The sequence below is a fragment of the Henckelia pumila genome, unplaced genomic scaffold (genome assembly GCF_033568475.1).
Source record: "Henckelia pumila isolate YLH828 unplaced genomic scaffold, ASM3356847v2 CTG_461:::fragment_3, whole genome shotgun sequence".
Taxonomy (NCBI): domain Eukaryota; kingdom Viridiplantae; phylum Streptophyta; class Magnoliopsida; order Lamiales; family Gesneriaceae; genus Henckelia; species Henckelia pumila.
The window spans coordinates 6,875,030-6,898,603 of record NW_027331831.1 but is presented as its reverse complement, the minus strand read 5'-3'; the positions used below and the strand labels follow the sequence as shown (position 1 = coordinate 6,898,603).

Genomic DNA, 23,574 nt, shown 5'->3' with positions numbered 1-23,574 from the left:
ATATTTAACGTAACATTTATAGATTATAAATGAAAGACACACACATATATATTTTTTAGTTTGATTAATATAAAGAATAATATTATAACATAGATAAACAAAAAATATATATCTTTTATTATATATTTTTAATATATATTATTTTTGAATATATAATTTATCAATTGTTATATATATGTGTGTATGTATATGTTTGTATTAATTAATATTTACAATGTTTCGTACAATGAGTACGATCTCTTTTCTATAATATAAAATTTAAATAAATATAAATTTATGTTTATAATTGTATTAATAAAATAAATTGTGTACCATTTTAATTTAACAAAAATATTAAAATTTAAAATAATGTAGGTGAAGGGTAAAATTAACTTTTTAAGTTGATTATGCACCAATTAAACCATTTTCAATAGTTCATGTACCAATTTGACATTTTACCAATAGTTTGTGTATCAAAATGAGTTATTTGCACCAAACACCCCTGTGAAATATTGAAAATACATATTTTTCCCCTCTGAAATTTTAATAGGCATCTTCAACTCTAACATTTTAAAAAATTAGCACACTCGCCTCTTCAGATGAGTGATTGTTGCGCAAGCGCCCCTCATGCGACTGGGCAAAGATTTTGATATTTTGTTTGCACCAAATACCCCTATAAAATATTAAAAATACATATTTGACTCCTGTGAAAATAATTTTTAAATCTATTCAACCCATAATACACAATTTTTATTAAAATCTAATTATAAAATATTTAGCAAACACTTTTCGTTTATTAATTTTATTTTTAATTTTTAATTTATTATGATTATATAACTATTTTCTAAAAAATATAATTATTTTATCTTGTTATCATTATTATATTAAATTTTATTCTTGTTTCCAACTTTTCCATTAAACATGCATTCATAAACAAGTATTTAAATAATTTCAAGTACCAAAATATTGAACTAAACCGATAAGCTCAAACATATTGCTTTTTTCATTTAGAACTATATATTATTTAACCAAAATTTAAATTTTTCGAGAATATGCATTGCACAATTTGTGATAAATAATAATAAAAAATAACATTCTTATATAATTCTAAATCGAAAAAGTAACATTCATGAACTTATCATTTGGTTCAATATTTTGGTATTTTTAGATATTTAAATCCTTATTTATGAATCATGTTTAATGAAGAAGTTGAAAACACGAAGTGATTTGATAAAATAATGATAATGAGATAAAGTAATAATTTTTTTAAAAATAAATTAATTAAAAATTATAAATTTAAAATAAAAAATAAAAATAAATAAAATTAAAAATTTTGAAAAATATTTTATAATTAGATCTTAATAAATATTGTATATTATTATTTAATGCAAATTCTTGAATGGATTTTAAAAATTTTAGATTTTGGTTCAAAAATCTATAATTCTAAATTGAAATAATATGCATGAAATAATCATTTTGATTTAATATTTTGGTACTTTTAGATATTTAAATATCGTTTATGAATGCATTTTTAATTATGAAGTTGGAAACAAAAAGAAAGTTTAATAAAATAATGATAACAAGATAAAATAATAATATTTTTTAGAAAATAATTATATAATTATAATAAATTTAAAATTAAAAATAAAATTAATAAAACGAAAAGTGTTTGCTAAATATTTTATAATTAGATTTTAATAAAAATTGTGTATTATTTGTTGAATAAATTTAAAAATTATTTTCGCAGGGGTCAAATATGCATTTTTAGTATTTCACAGGGGTATTTGCCCAGTTGCATGACGAGCGCGTGCGCAACAATCACTCATCTGAAGGGGTGAGTGTGCTAATTTTTTAAAAGGTCAAAGTTTAAGATGTCTATTAAAATTTCACAAAAAAAAAATTATGCATTTTTTAATATTTTACAACGTATTTGACGCAAATAACTCATTTTTCAAACAACACGAAAAAAAAAAAAGAAAAAAAAAGCAGCTTCGTATTCGTATGTTCAAAAGATGCCTTTCAAGTGACAGCTAATGTTTAATTGTTCATCATCGTCTTGAATGATATGGAAAAATTGGCGTGGGTCAAAACAACCCACAATTCAAGAATTCCATCACCCTACTGTTCAAATCGCTTGATTGATTCTCATAGAAAACCCATTTCCATCAATGAAACGCATCTCAAGTTTGGGATTGACTTTCAACCGATTAAGGTTCAGGGATTAGCATTACAGAGTAGCAGTTATGACGAAGGAGGCTCGATTGCCCAGCCGGCTGCGGAAAGCTTGCAGCTTTTGACGAATCTGGAGCCCATTTCCAGTGAATCCCAGTTCGATAGAGTCGTTGCCGAGGCCCAACAGCTTGAAGAATCTGTCGTGGTTTTATGGTATGAGTTTGGATTGCTGTACGACCCTTTGTTTTTCTTCTTCATTTTGTTGTTACTGTTCTGTACAAATTCTTTTGGTTTGGGTTGGTTTGCTTTTGTGCAGTTTGTTGGATAAATTCTAAGTGCTTTAGTTAGGTAGAGGAGGAAACAGAGAACCAATGATGAACTCTAGGAAGTTTGGATTGATTTGGTCCAAGCTGTAGTGCCAATAATGGAAGCTTGCTGATAGGAGCAAAGTGCATCAGTTCCTCTCTGTGTAGATGACTTGGTTTACCCCTAAAGTTTACTACTCCCTGATGCTTCCAAGACTTTTAGCTACCTTATTCTTACTTCTCCCCCGGATATGTAACTCTTTAGCTAGTGCACTGGAAGCATTCACCGCGTTTCGTGTATCATTAAACACACCTAATATTGGTTTCATCTGAAACTCTTTTGAATCTTTCTCGAATCAAATCTATCTAACTGAAACCAGAACTTCCATCTAGAAGCTGACATATTGTGTTTGTCATTGGATTTTATACTTTCATGGATCAGTGATCGTAAATTACGTATTTATAATTTATCAGTCATGTGTAATCCCATTGCTTTGACTAAACCAGTGTTAATCATGTTGAAAATATGTATATTGAGAAAATTAATCACATGGGTTGATAAGTATCTCTTGTATAATTTCTTCTAGTGTTTGTAAGTTTCTGCATGCCAGCTTATCCATTCTTCTCATATTTGCATATGTTTATCTAAGGGTGTACTTTGTGGCTAAGTATGTGAATAATTTGGATATATAGGATGGCAAGTTGGTGCCGGAAATGTATATATTTGAAACCAAAGCTGGAAAAATTAGCAGCTGAATATTATCCAAGGTTAGTCATCATCCGAGCTTTGTTTTTTTTAGTGCTCAATCTGGTCTATAGATTCATTTCTCCTCCATTGACATGATAGTGAAACTTGTTGTATTATCAACTATTTCTTATGCAAGATGGTAATGGAAAGCATGAATACCCTCATGCATTCTCGAGGTTATGCATGTGCATTTTTGTCATCGTTTCAAATATCTTACCCACACTCTAAATTTGTTTCTTTGATATATTGATGCAGTATACGATTTTATGCAATTGATGTCAATAATGTTCCCCATAAGCTTGTTGTTCGCGCTGGAGTTACTGTAAGTTCCTTTTTGTATGCCGTTACTCCACAAATCAATCAACATCGTGTTTTGGTGTATCCATTAGTTTGAATATGCTCATAATGTGCTTTAGGAGCTGTTCGATTCATTTGCGTTTGCCCACTTATTATTTTATTTGTATTTATGCTTATGTGAACTTTACTGGAATTTTGATGGAAACCTTTTTCTATCTTTCCATGTTTCTGCACCCTTTGACTACAAAAACTGAACAGAGAATGCCCACAATCCAGGTATATCGCCTGCACTTCTTATATATAAAACAATATTTACCATCATTATTCCGAGCTTGATGGGAAATGCAAGTATAACCACATAGAGGGTTACATTTGTGTGACAGCTTTGGAGGGACGGGAAGAAACAGTCGGAGGTGATCGGAGGCCACAAAGCATATTTAGTAGTGAATGAGATTAGAGAAATGATAGAAAATGAAAATAGCTTGTAATCTATTGTTTAGGCATCTTCTTTCTGACATTTTCCCTCTCATTTGAAAAATATATCCCTTGTTGAATTTTCTTGTAGAGAAGGAGAAGATTGATCTTGTTCAGTTCTTCTTGTCTTTCAATATTCAAGTTTCAACACAAAAGGGGTTTATTATTATTATTTTTTAATATTCATTTAACATTTTGAACTTTGAATGTGATGATTTAATTTATGATGAAAGATTTGATTCAATGTAGATAAACTAAATTCATCCAAACAAGTTGAATGAATTAAAAATAATCGATAAGAAATATATTTCAAATTTCTTCATCCATATCTATTGTGCGAAATCAAGTGTGTTTTGTGAATTGCATTTGCTGTTTCAAAATATATAGAACAACTAAGTTATGTCGAAATCGTGACAATTGACCCAGCTCCAACCTCCAAGGCTTTAAAATTGAAATAATTTTATACATGAAGAACATGTAACTTAGTTATTAAGGAGTAAGGACTATGGAACCAGCTACGTATATATTGAATAAGCTATTGGGTTAATTTAGTAGCCTACATACAATGTCACTCAGATAATACATACTAGATAAACATTATACAACATGCTCGTTCAAAAAAATATTTTTAGGGGATCAAACTCCTGAAACTTGGTCATACGATAACTTACTGCATCAACCCGGTTACCACTCAACTAGAAAAATTAAGTCTTTTGTGCCTACAATGGTTAATTTCAATTTCAATGCCTGCACACAATTGACCCTCCAACCTCGAAGGCTGTAAAATTGAAATAATTTTATACATAAAAACATGTAAATTAGTTCTTTAGGACTATGGAACCCGCGACCGTATATTGAATAAACTATTGGGTTAATTTAGTAGCATGCACACAATGTCATTCAGATAACATATATTAGGTAAACTTTATACGACATGCTTGCCCAAAAAAATGTTTTTAGGGGATCAAATTTTTGAGACTTGGTCATAAAATAATTTATCGCAAAATCTGATACCACTCAACGAGAAAAATCAAGTCTTTTGTGCCTACAATGGTTAATTTCAATTTCAATGCAAACTAATCGATTCTAAGTAAGTTCGTTCGTTAGATTTTATTTTATTTTTTGAATTAAATCTATCTTGGTGACCATTTTCTTTTAACCAACATTTTAGTCATCCCTGATTTTAATAATATTATTTATTATTTTTGTTGCAGAATTTAAAAAACTATAATATTATCCTGCTATTAATGTTTTATTTCATATGATTTATTATTATTAGCTTTCTTTTTTTAAAATATTATATATATTTTTTTATTAGTAAATAAATTGAGCCAAGCGGTTGAGATTGGACAATATACGTCAATGGCTACTTTTCTAATCTGCAACCAAAATTCTCATTTCTACTTTCCCCGTCAAACTAATGCACTGCCATTATCTATAATCTCTCATGTTTCTTCTTCTTCTTCTTCTTCTAGAAGGGCTTCTCAGTTCAGCCTCAAGCTTAAGCGTAGAATCTCAAAAGCATCTGCTCAAGGTCCTTTCTTTAAATTGCTTACGCTGCTTTCTTCATATTTTAGTTGTATTTTTGGTGTTCTTGAGTTTCTTGGTCTTATGGGCCTCTTAAATTTTTTGATTTTGTTCTTGTTGAAATAATAATTTTGATGTGATTCTTGAATATTGTCATTGGTTTGCCTTTTTCAATTATGTGGATTTGATGGTTCAAAAGTACATTCTTGTTTTCTTTCATGTCCGACTTTTGGGTTTATTACATGGCTGCTGCATCAAGAAAAAGGAATGCAATTCTGTAGTATGCGTGCGTTGAAGAGATTTCTGATGTATTTTAATTCCTTATATTTTAGCATATGATTTTTTTTCTTTTTAATTTTATGGTTTTGAGCAATTTAATTGTTCTAAAATAGCTTCTGAAATTTAATTAATCGTTACTATTGAGATTATCAGAACAAGCAGAGATCTAGAGAATTCGTGAGAAAAAGAACAACTCTCATTTTCATAAATCTGTGTATCTTATTTACAACTACCCAAGTCAACCTATTTATATGTACACAAAAGATAAAGAAACGTGTTAGTCCAAGTAGCAACTTTAACACTGCCCCTCAAGCTTGGAACAAATTAAACATTCCAAGCTTGGACGATAAATAATGATGTTGGCTTTTGTTCAATGCTTTAGTAAACAAGTCTGCTAGCTGTTGATCTGATCCAATGTGTGTTGCCTTGATCAGCTTGTCACGAATTTTCTCCCTTATCATATGACAATCTATCTCTATGTGTTTCGTCCTTTCATGAAATAATGGATTGTGAGCTATATGTAATGCTGCTGTGTTGTCACAAAATAAATGCACTGGCAGCTTCATATCCACCCCCATATCATTCAGAAGTCCCACAATCCAGACCACTTCACATGTTGTGTTTGCCATTGCCCTGTATTCAGCTTCTGCCGATGACCTTGAAACTGTGGTTTGCTTCTTTGTTTTCCATGATATTATCGAGTCTCCCATCTTAACGCAATAGCCAGTTATCGACCTTCTACTCATTGGACATGTCCCCCAGTCCGAATCACAATAGGCTGTCAAAGAGAAATCATTTTGTGATGAAAGCAATATACCTTTTCCTACTGTAGCTTTTAGATATTTCAATACTCTTGTTGCTGCCTCCATATGTGATACTTTAGGGTCATTCATGAATTGACTCAAGGTTTGTACAACAAAGCATATGTCAGGCCTCGTCACATTGAGATATATAAGACGCCCTATCAATCTTCGATATGCTCCTGGATCATCAAGCAATGGATCTTTACTACTCACTTGACCCACACTATCATCATATTCTTTAGTTGTCAGCCTTAAGTTCTGCTCCATGGGAGTATCACAAACCTTGGAACCAGATAACCCGGCATCAGAAATCAATTCTAAAGTATATTTTTGTTGATTTAAACAAATCCCCTTTTTTGAACGAGCAACTTCTATGCCCAGAAAATACTTCAAGCTGCCCATATCTTTTATCTTAATGGTGGAATGTAAGTGCTTCTTAAGATTCAAAATAGACGCTTCATGATTTCCCGTGATGACTATATCATTAACATACACCAGCAAGATCGTGATAAACCTGTTCTCTGTATTGACAAACATAGAATGATCATGTTTTGATTGGTTAAACCCAGCATGTTGCATGATCTGAGAAAACTTGATATTCCATTGCCTTGAAGCTTGCTTGAGACCATACAATGATTTGGTAAGTCTGCATACTTTCACATGAGTTTCCCCTTTACTTCGAAGTCCAGAACATAGCTCCCCCTGACTTCGAAAACCCTGTGGCAGATCCATGTAAATTTCTTCATCGAGATCACCTTGAAGAAATGCATTGGTGACGTCCATTTGATAGATAGGCCAGTTGCGCTGAGCTGCCACACTTAACAAGCAACGCACGGTGGTAATTTTGGCCACGGGGGAGAAAGTATCATGATAATCAATACCATGAAGTTGAGTATATCCCTTGGCCACAAGCCGAGCCTTATACCGATCCACCGTGCCATCAGGATTATACTTGATTTTATATACCCATTTGTTTCCAATTGGAACCTTACCAGAGGGCAAGTCAACAATATCCCAAGTATGATTCAATTCCAAAGTGTCCAATTCGTGGTCCATAGCTGCTATCCAACAAGGATCAAGAATCGCTTCATGGTAACTACATGGTTCCTTCTTAGCAGAAAGAGAAGTTAAAAAAGATTGATAAGGTGCAGAAATGTTAGAATAGGAAATATAATTGGCAATAGAATGAGGAGAAGAATTTGAAGTATGCAGAGTGGAGCAAAGGTAGTCGTTACTCCAAATAGGTGTTTTGGAAACACGACAAGAGCGTCGAGTTGAAGGTAAGGAAGATTCAATTTCTGAGGAAGGAAAAACAGGATCATTAGGAACTGCCGAAAGATGAGAGGACACTGAAATGATAGGAGAATCACTATCGGAGGAAGGAAGATGGTCCTTAGTAAACAGAGATGATGGCTCAGTTAAGGACTGCAATGGGAAAAGAGTTTCACGAAATTGAACATCCCGAGATACAAAAATGCGACGAGAACTAAGATCTTGAACCTTATATCCTTTTTGTGTGTTGGAATAGCCAAGAAACAAACAAGCAAGTGCACGGGGGGAAAATTTGTCACCCCGGGGTAGACGAGATGCATAGCATAAGCAACCAAAAACACGTAAATGCGAGTACGAAGGTGGTTTGTGAAACAAGGCTTCATAAGGAGTACGATGAGATAAAATTGGGGTTGGAGTTCGATTGATAAGATACACTGCTGTGAGCACACAATCACCCCAATACTTATGTGGTAAGGAAGCCTGAAATTTTAGGGATCGAGCTATTTCTAAGATATGCCGATGTTTACGTTCCACAAGACCATTTTGTTGAGGCGTATAGGGGCATGAGCTTTGGTGTATGATTCCTAACGAGGCAAAAAGCTCACGACAATCATGTTGAAAGAACTCAGTAGCATTATCAGTCCTAAGGATTTTGACTGAGGCAGAAAATTGATTTCGAACAAGAGTGAGAAAATTTCTGATCATTGGGAAGACATCTAGCTTGGATTGCAACAAATACACCCAGGTAGTACGGGTAAAATCATCTACAATGGAGAGAAAATATCGTTCACCATTATACGTAGGTGTATGAAAAGGTCCCCATACATCCAAGTGAACTAAATGAAATGCCGAAGTGGTCTCAGAGGATCTAGTAGATGGAAAAGAGGATCGGGTTTGTTTAGCTTTGGGACACACATCACAATGTGATAACACAAAATTAGATGGCAAAAAAGACAACATTTTCATTCTTGACAGAGAAATATGGCCAAGTCTTTGATGCCAAAGTGTTTCTTTATTGACACTTACATGGGAATCACAATTCGTGTCTGTACTTATTCCTATAATGTCATCATTTACAGCAGAAAACAAAGATTTACAAATGGGAAACACGTCATTTTTAGGAGGACTAATGGATGTATCGGCTGGAGTATGAAGGCTGGAACTGTCTAGATAGTAGAGACCATTTGCTTGTCTACCAATCCCCGTTATTCTCCCACTCAACGGGTCCTGAAACACACAAAATTGAGGAAAAAATGTGACACAGCAGTGGTGATCTTTGACGAACTTGGAAATTGATAGAAGATTATAGTTAAAATCTGGAACAAAAAGAACATGTGGAAGGGAAATAGAGGCACTAAGGTCTACTGTTCCTATGTGAGAAACTCGAGTTGAGCTACCATTAGGCAATTGAATAGATCCTGTGGTACCAACATATGGCCTTGAATTACGCATTATACCATTTTTCCCAATCATATGATCATTAGCACCAGTATCCAGGATCCATTTTGAATATAAAGGAGCAGAACGAAGAGTATTACCTGCCATATTTGCTATTGGCACCTCAGACTCTTTGTTCAACAATTTCAAAATGGCTGCATACTGTTCTGCAGTAAAAAAATTTGCTGCATCTCCATTGGAACTGGATTTTCCATCATCATCAGGCATTGATTTTACAGATGCATGAGCTCGACTCATGGGTTCATTTTTGTCATTCCATTCCTTAGGAGATCTCTGATTTACTCCTTTGTTTGGACCTTTATACAGCCTATGTCCAGGAGGATATCCAACAAGTTTGAAGCTGTGAAATATATAGAGAAAGAAAGAATTGGGAATAGATTCACACAATATTATTCATCTAGGCATAGGTATTTATATATACATCACATAGCCTATACAAGGAAAGTTCTGACTTAGGAAAATATCTATACAATCAATCCCTACAATTAATTTATTTACTTCCTAATTAGTATTATTCTGTAACACTCCCACTCAAGTTGGAGCATAGATGTTAATCATGCCCAACTTGTTACAAAGATAATCAACTCTAACTCCATTGAGTGCCTTAGTGAAGATATCCCCCAACTGTTCTCCTGTTTTCATATAACCTGTAGAAATCAAGCCTTGCTGGATTTTCTCACGAACAAAGTGACAATCAATCTCAATATGCTTAGTTCTCTCATGATAAAACTGGATTGGATGCGATGTGAAGTGCAGCTTGGTTATCACACCATAGCTTGGCTGGCATAGAAACCTCGAAACCTACTTCCTTAAGAAGCTGATATATCCACATGATTTCACAAACAGACTTGGCCATAGCCCTGTACTCAGATTCAGCACTGGATCGTGAGACCACATTTTGTTTCTTACTTTTCCACGAGACCAAGTTTCCACCAACAAAAACACAATATCCAGAAGTTGATCTTCGATCTTCTTTAGATCCTGCCCAATCAGCATCTGAGAAACACTCAATTCTAGTGTGACCATAATTAGCATACAAAATTCCACGCCCAGGTGCTCCTTTTAAGTAGCATAAAATTTGTTCCACAGCCTTCCAGTGATCAATAGTTGAAGATGCCATATACTGACTTACTACACTGACTGAGTAGGCAATATCTGGTCTAGTCACAGTGAGATAATTCAGTTTTCCGACTAGTCTTCTATATCGTTCAGGATCTTCAAATAAATCACCATCTTTAGTGAGCTGCATACCAGGAATCATTGGGGTGCTGCCTGGTTTAACTCCCAACTTTCCTGTTTCAGATAGCAAGTCAAGCACATACTTTCTTTGAGACAATAATATTCCTTTCTTGCTCCTGGTCACTTCAACACCTAAGAAATAACGTAACATTCCTAGGTCTTTGGTATGAAACTGAGTGTGAAGAAAGGATTTTAGAGATAAAATTCCCGCAGAGTCACTACATGTAATGACAATATCATCTACATACACAACTAATAGAATGATGCCACTATCAGAATGTTTGTAGAAAACCAAGTGATCGGACTTACTCTTATGCATACCAAAAGTTTCAACAGCCTGACTGAACTTGCCAAACCATGCACGAGGACTTTGTTTCAAGCCATACAAGGATTTATGAAGGCGACATACTTTCGTCCCATACTCCCCCTGAGCAACAAAACCGGGTGGTTGCTCCATATAAACTTCTTCCTGAAGGTCTCCATGAAGAAAAGCATTCTTAATATCCAGCTGATGCAAAGGCCAGTGATGAGTGGCTGCCATGGAAATAAACAATCTGACAGAAGTAAGCTTAGCCACAGGAGAAAACGTATCAAAATAGTCCACTCCATATGTCTGAGCATATTCCTTAGCAACAAGACGAGCTTTCAGTCTAGCGACAGAGCCATCAGGATTCATTTTCACTGCAAACACCCATTTACATCCAATAGTTTGTTTTCCCACAGGTAAATCTGCTAAGGTCCAAGTACAATTATCCTCCAAAGCATTCATCTCCTCAATCATAGCATTACGCCAACCAGAATGACCTAAAGCTTCACGAACAGTTTTAGGGGTAGACACAGAATTTATGGATGCAATAAAAGAATAAGAAGAAGGAGATAAATGATTATAGGACACAAAAGACGAGATGGGATACGTACAAGTACGTTTACCTTTCCGAAGAGCAATGGGAAGATCATCACTCAGGGCCGGATCTTGTGATGAAGGTACTGGCTCATTAGAACATGAACTGGGAGGTTCGGGGACAGTTGCAAAAGTATGCTCAATAGCAGGAGCAGAAGATCTGAGTCGGCGAGTGTAGGTTTGGGTAATGGCCGGTTTGACAGATATTGATGTAGGAGGATCCAAAGAATGAATAGCTGGATAGATAAGCAAATCGTCATCCTCTCCCTGAGGAATAGGTTCTGAAGAAAATTGTGTATGCTCCAAAAAAGTCACATCAGCTGATACAAGATACCTGTTAAGACTAGGACAATAACATCTATATCCTTTTTGTACACGAGAATATCCCAGAAAGATGCATTTCAAAGATTTTGGATCCAGTTTAGTAACTTGGGGGCGGACATCTCTAACAAAACAAGTACAACCAAATATCCTGGGTTGAATGGGAAACAATGCTTTGTTAGGAAAAAGAACAGAGAAAGGAATTTCATTAGACAAAACGGAAGAAGGCATTCTATTAATCAAGAAACAAGTTGTGGCAACAACATCAGCCCAGAAATATTTGGGAACCTGCATTTGAAATAACAAGGCTCTGGCAGTTTCAAGCAGGTGTCTATTCTTTCTTTCAAAAACACCATTTTGTGATGGTGTATCAACACACGATGTTTGGTGAAGAATCCCATGTTGAAGCATGTAATTTTGAAAATTTCCTGATAAATATTCCTTAGCATTATCACTTCTTAAAGTCTGTACAGGCACATCAAACTGGGTTCAAATTTCAGCACAAAAACTAGAAAAATGGGAAAACAACTCAGAACGATTTTTCATAAAATATAACCATGTCATTCGAGAATAGTCATCAACAAAGGTAACAAAATATCGAATTCCAGTCTTAGAAACCACAGGACATGGACCCCAAACATCAGAATGAACTAACTCAAAAGGAGCGGTAGCTCGTTTATTGACTCTAGGACTGAAGCTAAGACGATGGTGTTTAGCAAACTGAGAGAATTTGTGACTTGGCTGTCTCATATTCATATGGAAGACCAGCCAAAAAACTCATCACAGCCATCTTTTCCCGCTGAATTTGTTGTACTGTCACATCTGTACTAAAAGGAAGTAATGTATTTAGTTCTTCATAAGTCTTTTTGAAATCCATGAAGTACTTGGTAAGAGGCTTGTCACCCTTATCTGCCCTGTAAAACGCTTTACATACATCATAAATACGAGAGATGTTTTCCTTCCCAGAGTACAGAAAGTCTAAATACTTCATCAATTCTTTAACAGTGCGGCAGTGAGTTACCATACCAATTACCTCACTATCAATAGAATTACGAATTTGGAGAAATAAACAAGCATCCTCTCGTGCCCATACTCGTTTAGAGTCATCCTTAGGAGGATCATCTGTCAAATGAACATCCTTGGCAGTACTCAGTAAATATAACTCAATAGTCTGTCGCCAATTAAGATAATTTGTACCATCAAGTTTGTGATCCGTGATTTTTGACATAATAGGAATTACTTCCGATAGATTCCCAAGTTTCTTTTCACCCTCAGTCATATTTATAAACAAGAATATAGCTCACAACTCAGAACCAGAGAGAAGAAGTGAAAAATAACTGAGTTACCAATAGAGCAGTAGGCTGTCCAGACAAACAGTGGCTGCAGAGAACCCAAACAACACTTGATAGACTGGGTGAAAAAAAATAATTTCTGATCTGCGACAGACGCTCCTTTCTGAGTGGCGGTGACGACCGGTGATGCTCCGGTGATGTTGAACAAATTCCGGCAGCTTTGTACTCTCACCCAAACACTCAGAATTTCAAATTCCCACAATACCGGTCTCTGATACCATGTGAAATATATAGAGAAAGAAAGAATTGGGAATAGATTCACACAATATTATTCATCTAGGCATAGGTATTTATATATACATCACATAGCCTATACAAGGAAAGTTCTGACTTAGGAAAATATCTATACAATCAATCCCTACAATTAATTTATTTACTTCCTAATTAGTATTATTCTGTAACAGAAGCAATTTTCCTTTTTTTGTCCAGGCCAGATACAATACGTACAATGAAGCACACTCCTCTTCTTCTCTTGTGTAGAGTAAAACGCAGCAGCTGGTGTATCACTCTGAAATGTATTCGATCCCAACAAATTCCTATGCGATTCGTCTTGTGATAAAATCGCAAAAGCCTGACTAACAGTCGGAAGAGGACTCATCATCAACAACTGACTTCTGACATAAACATAACTGTCATTGAGTCCCATTAAAAACTGTAGGAGCTTGTGTTGTTGCTCATATTCGATATATTTTCTGGCAGATTCGCATGAACATGAAGGCAAAGGTACCATAGACCCAAATTCATCCCACAACTGTCGTAATTTCGAAAAATACACAGCTATCGTGGTATTACCTTGTACCAATTTACCGATCTCTCGATGCAATGTGAAATCCTTGATCCATTGACTTTATCATATCGTTCTTTTAGATCCTTCCAAACTGCAACTGCATCAGATGCGTAAACAATACCTCCAAGGATTTCCTTAGAAACGCTGTTCATAATCCACGATAATACAATCGCGTTACATCGTTCCCCTTGCAACAACTGATCAGAAACAGAATCAGGTCGTTGGAAGCTTCCATCAATGAATGCCAGCTTATTTTTTGCTCTCAATGCAATCAACATCGCGCGACTCCATATTGCATAATTTTCAGTACCAGTAAGCTGTTCGGTGATCAAGGTGAGGCCTGGAGTATCCGAAGAATGAATATGCAGGGGATCGTGCAGATCGATCGAAGAATTTCCAATCGAAGACGCCATCAAAGATATAAAAAAAAAACCGATTCAGTGGATCAGATATGATCAATCAAAGAGCTTGTTCAATGAATTGAACCTAGCTTTGATACCATATTGAGATTATCAGAACAAGCAGAGATCTAGAGAATTCGAGAGAAAAAGAGCAACTCTCATTTTCATAAATCTGTGTATCTTATTTACAACTACCCAAGTCAACCTATTTATATGTACACAAAAGATAAAGAAACGTGTTAGTCCAAGTAGCAACTTTAACAGTTACTAATAAATTTTGAGTTCAAGCTCGAGATGTCGAAAATAATTTTCTATCTACCATCACTTGACTTTAGTTCTCTTTATCGCATAAATTTGATTCAGGCTTTCTCTTTGTCATATCACAGATCTTCCCACAGAGTTGATCGAGGATTCCAAGTTTGTTCCCTTAAATGCTGAGGATGAAAAATATGGTCCGCCTGTAAGTTATGGTCAACACGCTGGAATTTTGTTTGTCAAAATGATCAACGGTTCCGATAGTTATTGATTTGTGAAGAAATTTATGTACTTTTGATGTTATGTTACGAAGAGGCTTCATGCTCTCAAGCTAATTTCGAGCTCGGGAACATGCCCATGTTGCTTTCCAGGCCTTGTGGTGTGATAATCTGTCTTTGTTCTTGATTCGATATAAACTGTGATAATTTGGCAGTCCTCAGATTTTTTCTTTTTAACTTTGATATTGTTTGATGATCTTCGTTATTAAGTTTTTGTGGTTGGCTCCGATGATATAGGAATTTTAATTATAGGAATTGACCTCGCAAATACATAACACATGCTTAAGACGCCGTACATTTCAGTTAGTTCAGCCAAACTTGTGAACCAAATGCAGATGTAAACCTGGCACATTTTAAACTTCCGGTATTTCAAACATGTGAAAATTAAGTTTCAAATTTATGAAATTTTCAGGCTTTATTGTTACTGGGGTTCCGGATGGAAGAGTCGGCAGAGGTAATATATCTCGCATTTATTCTCTCCTTTGTTTTTATACAGGCTGAACAACATCTTATATTAAGGTTGTCTTTTGGAAGTCAACTGGTCTTTGCTTCCTATGTAAAAGGTAGTGCTTGCAAACTTAAAAATAAGTGATTATGAAATTTTCCTTAGCAAATTTCTAAAGAAAAATAATCACTTATTTTTAGAGGCTGCAAACACCAAGTAAGTAACTTGGCTTATTCTAGTGATTTGAACTGTGTGATCTGATCAAGGTTAATCCAGATAAAGTTGTTTTCTGCCACGTTGAATCTGATGTAGGCATAGAGAATTTACAAGTTTCAGTTTGAATACCGAGGAACTTCTTATTCTAGTGATTTGAACTGTGTGATCTGATCAAGGTTAATCCAGATGAAGTTGTTTTCTGCCACGTTGAATCTGATGTAGGCATTTAACTTTCTTGGGTTTTGAATCTCTAGCGTCACTTATGGTAGGAATTCATAGCATAACATGGTTCTTCATTTCTTGGAGTTGTTTCTTGCAGGACTACATTTTTTCACAAATGATAGTCGTCACTGTAGAATCTCATTCTCTTCCTAGGAAGGATTGTGTTATCTTCAAATCATTAACTACACAAACTTTCATTTAGGTAAAATAGGGTTATCCGTTTTTTTTATTTATGAATGTCATAGCTTTTGACATTTTGTGTTTTTGCAGATAAAACAACTTCTGAAAGAGTTGGATGGCGAGTTTCTCAAAGTAATTGTCCACACTGCATGTTGTAGTTTAACGTTATCACCAGTGGTGCATTAGCTCAAAATATGGTGGTTTAATTTTCTATGCAGATTATTTTTTGTACTGAAGACATGATTAATCTTTCGTTGTGGCAAGCTGTGAATGCTGAACAATCAAATCTGGAAGCATCTATGGTTGTACATCTGAAACTACCTTGTATTTTCTTTTATCATATAGAACTAGAGCTGCACGAATTAAAAAAGTTTGCTCATAACAAATAGCAATCGACCTCGTACTTGAGATTGAATCTTCTTGCTGTGATTTTCACTCTGTGAATGATGGTTTTGACAACTTGATGTACACACTTTTTATAATACAAAAACAAAATAAAAAGTTGATTAACTAGGTACGAAAAATGGAAAATATGTGTGTGGTTTCTTTATTTTGCTTGTTGTACCTTGGGAGAACTCTTTCCATTCAATGATTAAAAAATTATCCTCGTAGAACTTATTTGATCTAGTCACTGAACAATGTTGCCTTGCCTTCTCTGTTATTCCTTTCCTTGATGTACTTTAAGGTATGTAAGCTCTTGATCATGATGACGATGGTGACATTCTGCTTAAAATGGTGTAGGTTGCAGCATCACTGCCACGGATTTGCTTCCTATCAGGTCTATCCGGGGAGGAGATGATGATGTTTATTGATGCCTTCCCTGAATGTGGTAACCAATTATTCAGTGAATTTGTAGTTCATGCATAAAAAGATAGTTTTCTTCGTTTGCTTCTGGTTTTCGCCTTGGTCAGAAACTAAAAAGGCTTCCGAAAAAAAAAATTACATGCAATCAACTCCTTTGAAGCATCATATCTGAATAATCTTAGGATTAATCCGTCTGTCATCCAAGGTTGCCAATTTGAGATGAGAAGCAGAGTACATTCTGTGAGATTGCATTTTGCTTGGCAGGAGTGAACATAAGCAACTCAACGGAAACGGCGGCTTTGTTTAATGCATTTCTTGATCCTGTGCAGGTTTAGAGCTTCCAGTCTTTGCAGCTCTTGTTCCAAATAGTGCTGACAAGCCTGTCGCAGAACTAATCGAAGAGATCATGGGCGATCATCAAATGCTAGTAAGTTGACTGCCTCGTTCTCTTGTCGAAAACCAACGAGCAAACACTCGATCGACGCTGTTTCCTTAACCATTCATGTTCCATTACCTCGTGTAGTCTGCAAGGAAAATGAGCTAGAGGGCAGGCTGGCTGCGTCCATTGCATGTTTCATGGAGCATTTGAAACATATATGTTAGATTAGGGGTGACTGACAATTTCGATAATATGTTTGAAATCGTTTCAAAATGTTGAATGATAATTTTATAATATTTATTTGGAGACTGATAATTTATAATTTTGTTGTTTGAAAATGATATTTTATAATTTTACCTCTACTATTTTGCATCAAAATTTTAAAATATTTATCGATGACTATACTGTTAAGTCACTGGATGACGTATAATAAATACGTCAATACTATATTATTGAGTATTAAATTATTAATCCCATGTGGAAAAGCAACACATCATCAAACTATCTCAATTTTATCCAAGTTTAAATTAAATGACCATTGATTAAAAAAAAAAAAAAAAATTAAATGACCATATTATTCCCCATCCAAAAGTTATTGTAAAACATGTTTTTTTTAATGAAAGGTCTTATCGTAAAATATATCAATTTAAACTCAAATAATTATATTTTAAAACAACACGAGATGAGTGGGTTGAGGTTTGTATTTAATACAAAAGGTGATTTTTTAAAAAAAGTTACATTGGATGCCAACAATATTATCATTTTAAAATAAAGTATGATTCTTTGCTTTTGCTTTTTTTTTCAATTTCCTCGTTATCATATTTCTATGTTTAATGAAAGTTAAGTGTTCGTGATATTTTGCAACATATTTTTTTATATAATCAAACCTAATTAATTGAATTGTATATCTTTATTATTATTATTTTATAAAAAATGAGAGGTACATAAAAACTGTCTTGAGGACACCAACTTTATTATTTCTCGTTTTATCATTCTCTTTTGAAATTACTTTTACATTTTATATATATCACGCAATCTTCTTCACGATCTCTTCCACGCTTCTCTTCCAAACTTCTGCTCGCTACCTTTCATTTCAACCACGGCTTATCCACTCTCATCTTATCACGTTCCAAGCAAACCCCTTTCACGTTCTTCTCTCCCCATTTCTAAATTCTACACTACCCACCCCACCGTTGTCTTTCTCCCGATCTTCTTCTTACCATTGCCGGTCCTTCTTGCCGCCGTTCTACCTCCACCGGTCGCCGAAATTCGAAAATAAATATACCGTTGGAAAGCTCTCGACGAGATCTGTCTTTTGATACCAATTTCGCACGGTTTTATCGCGATCTTCGAAAACCCGCCGCCGCTTCACCGTCTATTTTCACCGCTGTAAGTTGGCGGAAACTCAAAATTGATTGATGGGTTTTGTTCTTCATGTCGTAAGTTTCGTTTTGATATCAAAATTTTATAGAAAACTCACGAGATTATAGTTACTGTGAAATTTCAGGTGCCGCGCCGCCTTGCCGCCGCCGCCGTGGTTGATCGGAAAATATTTTGAGTTCGAATCAAAGTGGTATGAGCAAATGTGCATCCTCTTATATTTTTAAGGGATAATTGCATATATCACCCTTGTGAAATTTTGTGTTAGCTAATAACCCCCTGTAGCATACACACCCTTTTCAGCTAAAAAATGATGAAAATACCCCTACATAAAATAAATGATAAATTAAATAGTTCATAAAAGTCGAGGGCATTTTCGTTATTTTTTAGCCAGAAAGGGTGTGTATGCTACAAATCTAAAATCACAGGGGGTTATTAGCTTAAAATTTTTTTACAGGGGGTTATTAGCTAGCACGAGATTTCATAAGGGTGATATATGCAATTTCCCCTATTTTTAGCGCATTTGTAATTTATTATATTATTATTACTTGGTCAATATTTTCTTCAGGAAATAACAAATGGTTCGTTGAGATGATCCTGTTGTACAAGAATCTGATGAGAACCATTTTCTTAGCAATCTTCATCTCTTTGATGTCATCGCTGTTATAGTCAAGTATTTTTTGGTTTTGTTTCTTATCTCAACATAATTTCACACCGACTGATGTTTACATTAATTAAACACAATTACTTTCTTCATAGGAGATTCGGATGATATTCCACAAGCATTTTGTGATTTATGTTTTATTACTGTGTAATTAATTAGTTTCACACTTTGACTCAAACTTCTTATTTATGATTTTGAGTTAAATTTAATTTCAGGTTTCTCGAATTATTGTTTAAAATATATGTTTGTTAATCTTTGAAGAAGATATTGAAGAATATGATGTGTGTTAATGTATCTAAACTCACAATTTTGAGAATGGTGAAATATAATATGTGAGAAGTTACATCTGGAGCATACGTGACTTCTAATTGATCACATCTTCCATGGGTTTATGTTAATTTTTTCAATTATGATTTTTTTCCAAGGTCTGCTAACTTATATGTAGTATGCTAACATTTTGAATATTCGTGGTTTGAAATAATCTTTTTATCTTTTTTCTTATTTATGTCCCTGTTTTATTAGACTATCGAGTTTCATGAATGACATAATACTGAGTTTATATATGTTATCAAATTTATGCACAAGTTTATGTTATCAACAACTATGTCCTTTTAATTGTGACCCAAGGTACAATTATTATTTTAGATTTTCAATCTCAGCATAATTTTATATCATAGCACACTTATTATTACACATATTGTGCTTAATATTCATGTACATCTACAAATTTCTATGTTCGATAGGTAATTGGTTTTTTAATATTTTTCTGTCAACACATTTTTAGATTGGATGTGTTTTTAAATTTAAGTACTCTGATATATAGGTTGAATGAGTTTTTACATTTAATTGCTCAAATTCTGTCCTTGGAAGAGGTAAAACTTGGAAATTTTGGGGAGGAAGCGAAGCAATATCATGTTATGCAGACGAAACTCTGTCGAGAATTAGACAAGGTAAAGAAACTATGGCTACTGAACAATTTTTTATTTTTTGGAAATTATTTTAGCACTGTTTGGAATTTCTCGCTGAATTTGCTAAATCTCTTTGGTATATAAATCATTATAAAAAAAGTAGGAGATGATTAAATACTACATCTTATTTTTAAAAATATAATGTTTTATATTGATTTTTTTCAAACTTAGCATTCGTTATTATTATGTTTGTTTTCTTAAAATGATAATTATTATTATTATTGTTATTATTATTAATGTTTACTTTAAATTTCTACTTAATATGCATATCAGGTTTAAAATATGAAAGTTAAGAGTGAGAATCATATAAATAATAAAAAAATATATTCTGATTATGATTATTTATCCATCAGTTTAAATCACATCTTATTCGTACCAAAAGAATCATAATAAATCGGAACAAATCTATTCTTTTTTGTTTCAACCATTTTAAAAAAATGTTTAATATTTTAAATTACTTCTTAAAAAATATTAGATGTTTTTTAATAATAATTTTAGCTTCCCACCCAATCCGTTATTGAAGTTTAAAATTTAAAAATTACATCAAAATAAAAATTAGGAGAGAGAATTATAAGAGTATGAACAAATTTAAACTGATTTTTCAATCAGTTTAGATTTTAAACCATGGATATAATTTATATTTTCAAAAGAAAATATATTATAATTTGAAAATTATTTACATTTCAAATATTTATCCGTTTGCATATTGTTTTCTCATATTTAATGACTAGAATTTGTTATTATCTCTTGCGATTCTCATCCGTTAATTTCAAAATTTAAACTTCATACTTATTCTCCTACATTGCTAAGCAATTCCATATTTTTACTATATTTACTATCTTATTTACTATTTACTGTTTACTATCTTCTCCACGAAAAATTTCATCCTACCACATGAGTTTTACCCCATGTGATAGGTGGAAGCACATGAATAGTCAAATTATGCGGGGCCCACATGATTGATGTGGGGCCCCTATGATTTGAACTAATAAAAGAGTTCCACCTACCCCATGGGGTAATGCCCATGGGGTAGGATTGAAGTAACCCTTCTCCACATTCTCTCATTCCCACGCTATCCTTCAAGAGTTTCTTCTCTAAATTCTCACTCAATCTTCCAATTTCCACGCTTCTGCTCGCGGCCTTCAAATCAACCAACAGTTTGTACTTAGACCCTAATTTTCTTCTTCTCAATATTATTGTTGTTTTGATTATTCAAATGAGGTTCATGAGGTTTATTCATTGTGCCAACAGTTTTAGTTCGTTTTGTTTGAACTATTTTTAAATGTGAATATGGTAGATTTTTTTGTTCCCGTTAATTTTAAAGAAAGACATAGCAAACCGAAGACAGATAGAAGAAACAACATTGTTCAGGTACATATGCGCTTATAGTTGAAAGAAAAAAAAAATAATAACCTTGCTTATTATGGCATTATACTCTTGCATTTTTACCCTTATTTATATATTGGCAGGAAAAAAAATCAGACCTGCAATGATATTGACATAAAAACGGTACTACATAAATTACATATTATTCTTACTGAATATTACTTCAATGTAATAGAATAAATTCTCAGTTTATAATTGTTATTCATGCAGTTTTACGAGCGTCGCAAATAAGAAGACAAGTTTTGAACAATTGATTCAAATAATTATATCTCATGTTTATGAGATATATATACATTTAATAGTTTTATGTCTAGCTATTATAAATATATGAAAATTAGGGGATAAAAAATGTTGTAATGTGAAGGTGAAGATGAATATTTCTTCTTTCAATATTTTTTTAAATAATGGTAGCTATTCAATTTAAATCATTTATTGGTTTTTTTATGTTTGCATAGATTAAATAGCTACCATTATTTAAAAAAATATTGAAAGAAAAAATATTCATCTTCACCTTCACATTACAACATTTTTTATCCCCTAATTTTCACATATTTATAATAGCTAGACATAAAACTATTAAATGTATATCTCATAAACATGAGATATAATTATTTGAATCAATTGTTCAAAACTTGTCTTCTTATTTGCGACGCTCGTAAAACTGCAGGAATAACAATTATAAACTGAGAATTTATTCTATTACATTGAAGTAATATTCAATAAGAATAATATGTAATTTATGTAGTACCGTTTTTATGTCAATATCATTGGCAGGTCTGATTTTTTTTCCTGTCAATATATAAATAAGGGTAAAAATGCAAGAGTATAATGCCATAATAAGCAAGATTTTTTTTTTCTTTCAACTATAACGCATATGTACCTGAACAATGTTGTTTCTTCTATATGTCTTCGTTTTGCTATGCCTTTCTTTAAAATTAACGGGAACAAAAAAAATCCACCATATTCACATTTAAAAATAGTTCAAACAAAACGAACCAAAACTGTTGGTACAATGAATAAACCTCATGAACCTCATTTGAATAATCAAAACAACAATAACATTAAGAAGAAGAAAAGTAGGATCTAAGTACAAACTGTTGGTTGATTTGAAGGCCGCGAGCAGAAGCGTGAAAATTGGGAGATTGAGTGGGAATTTAGAGAAGAAACTCTTGATGGATAGCGTGGGAATGAGAGAATGTGGAGAAGATAGTAAACAGTAAATAGTAAATAAGATAGTAAATATAGTAAAAATATGGAATTGCTTAGCAATGTAGGAGAATAAGTATGGAGTTTAAATTTTGAAATTAACGGATGAGAATCGCAAGAGATAAGAACAAATTCTGGTCATTAAATATGAGAAAACAATATGCAAACTGATAAATATTTGAAATGTAAATAATTTTCAAATTATAATATATTTTCTTTTGAAAATATAGATTATATCCATGGTTTAAAATCTAAACTGATTGAAAAATCAGTTCAGATTTGTTCCTACTCTTATAATTATCTCTCCTAATTTTTATTTTGAAGTAATTTTCAAATTTTAAACTTCAATTGCGGATAGGGATGACAACGGGGCGGGTTCGGGGCAGGTCCGGCCAACATGTGAACCCGCTTGGCCGGGTCGGGTTCAATGCGGGGCCGGGTTTAGACCGACCCATTGTCATTCCTAATTGCGGATTGGGTGGGAAGCTAAAATTATTATTAAAAAATGTCTAATATTTTTAAGAAGTAATTTAAAACATTAAACATTTTTTTAAAATGGTTGAAACAAAAAAGAATAGATTTGTTCCGATTTATTATGATTCTATTGGTACGAATAAGATGTGATTTAAACTGATGGATAAGTAATTATAATCAGAATAGATTTTTTATGATTCTCACTCTTAACTTTCATATTTTAAACTTGATATGCATATTAAGTAGAAATTTAAAGTAAACAACAATAATAATAACAATATTAACTATTATTATCATTTTAAGAAAATAACATAATAATAACGAATGCTAAGTTTGAAAAAAATCAATATAAAACATTATATTTTAAAAAATAAGATGTAGTATTTAATCATCTCCTACTGT

General features: G+C 33.4%; 2 protein-coding genes across 3 annotated transcripts; both read left to right on the top strand.

The window, feature by feature from the left end:
• The first annotated feature begins 1,995 nt into the window (after positions 1-1,995).
• Positions 1,996-4,184, top strand: LOC140872149 (thioredoxin-like 3-2, chloroplastic). Of its 2 annotated transcripts, XM_073274922.1 has the most exons (5): positions 1,996-2,364; positions 3,150-3,224; positions 3,460-3,526; positions 3,760-3,777; positions 3,885-4,184. In XM_073274922.1, the coding sequence occupies exons 1-5, from the start codon at positions 2,045-2,047 to the stop codon at positions 3,987-3,989; spliced, it is 585 nt and encodes a 194-aa protein (XP_073131023.1). In that variant the 5' UTR covers positions 1,996-2,044; the 3' UTR covers positions 3,990-4,184. The 2 variants fall into 2 exon arrangements, with proteins under 2 accessions (XP_073131023.1, XP_073131024.1); XM_073274923.1 differs by lacking the exon at positions 3,760-3,777 and having other exon boundaries at positions 3,778-4,023.
• A 1,144-nt stretch (positions 4,185-5,328) lies between these two features.
• On the top strand, positions 5,329-17,464 carry LOC140871699 (uncharacterized). The gene is made up of 8 exons (XM_073274350.1): positions 5,329-5,509; positions 14,702-14,775; positions 15,261-15,302; positions 16,002-16,043; positions 16,130-16,213; positions 16,653-16,740; positions 17,045-17,142; positions 17,239-17,464. The coding sequence occupies exons 1-8, from the start codon at positions 5,338-5,340 to the stop codon at positions 17,257-17,259; spliced, it is 621 nt and encodes a 206-aa protein (XP_073130451.1). The 5' UTR covers positions 5,329-5,337; the 3' UTR covers positions 17,260-17,464.
• Positions 17,465-23,574: the final 6,110 nt, after the last annotated feature.

Coding starts and splice junctions, on each gene's coding strand:
- LOC140872149 (XM_073274922.1), top strand. CDS start 2,045: ATGGAAAAATTGGCGTGGGTCAAAACAACCCACAATTCAAGAATTCCA. Junction 2,365..3,149: donor GAATCTGTCGTGGTTTTATG/GTATGAGTTTGG, acceptor TTGGATATATAG/GATGGCAAGTTGGTGCCGGA. Junction 3,225..3,459: donor GCAGCTGAATATTATCCAAG/GTTAGTCATCAT, acceptor ATATTGATGCAG/TATACGATTTTATGCAATTG.
- LOC140871699 (XM_073274350.1), top strand. CDS start 5,338: ATGGCTACTTTTCTAATCTGCAACCAAAATTCTCATTTCTACTTTCCC. Junction 5,510..14,701: donor CTCAAAAGCATCTGCTCAAG/GTCCTTTCTTTA, acceptor GTCATATCACAG/ATCTTCCCACAGAGTTGATC. Junction 16,214..16,652: donor CAAATCTGGAAGCATCTATG/GTTGTACATCTG, acceptor AAAATGGTGTAG/GTTGCAGCATCACTGCCACG.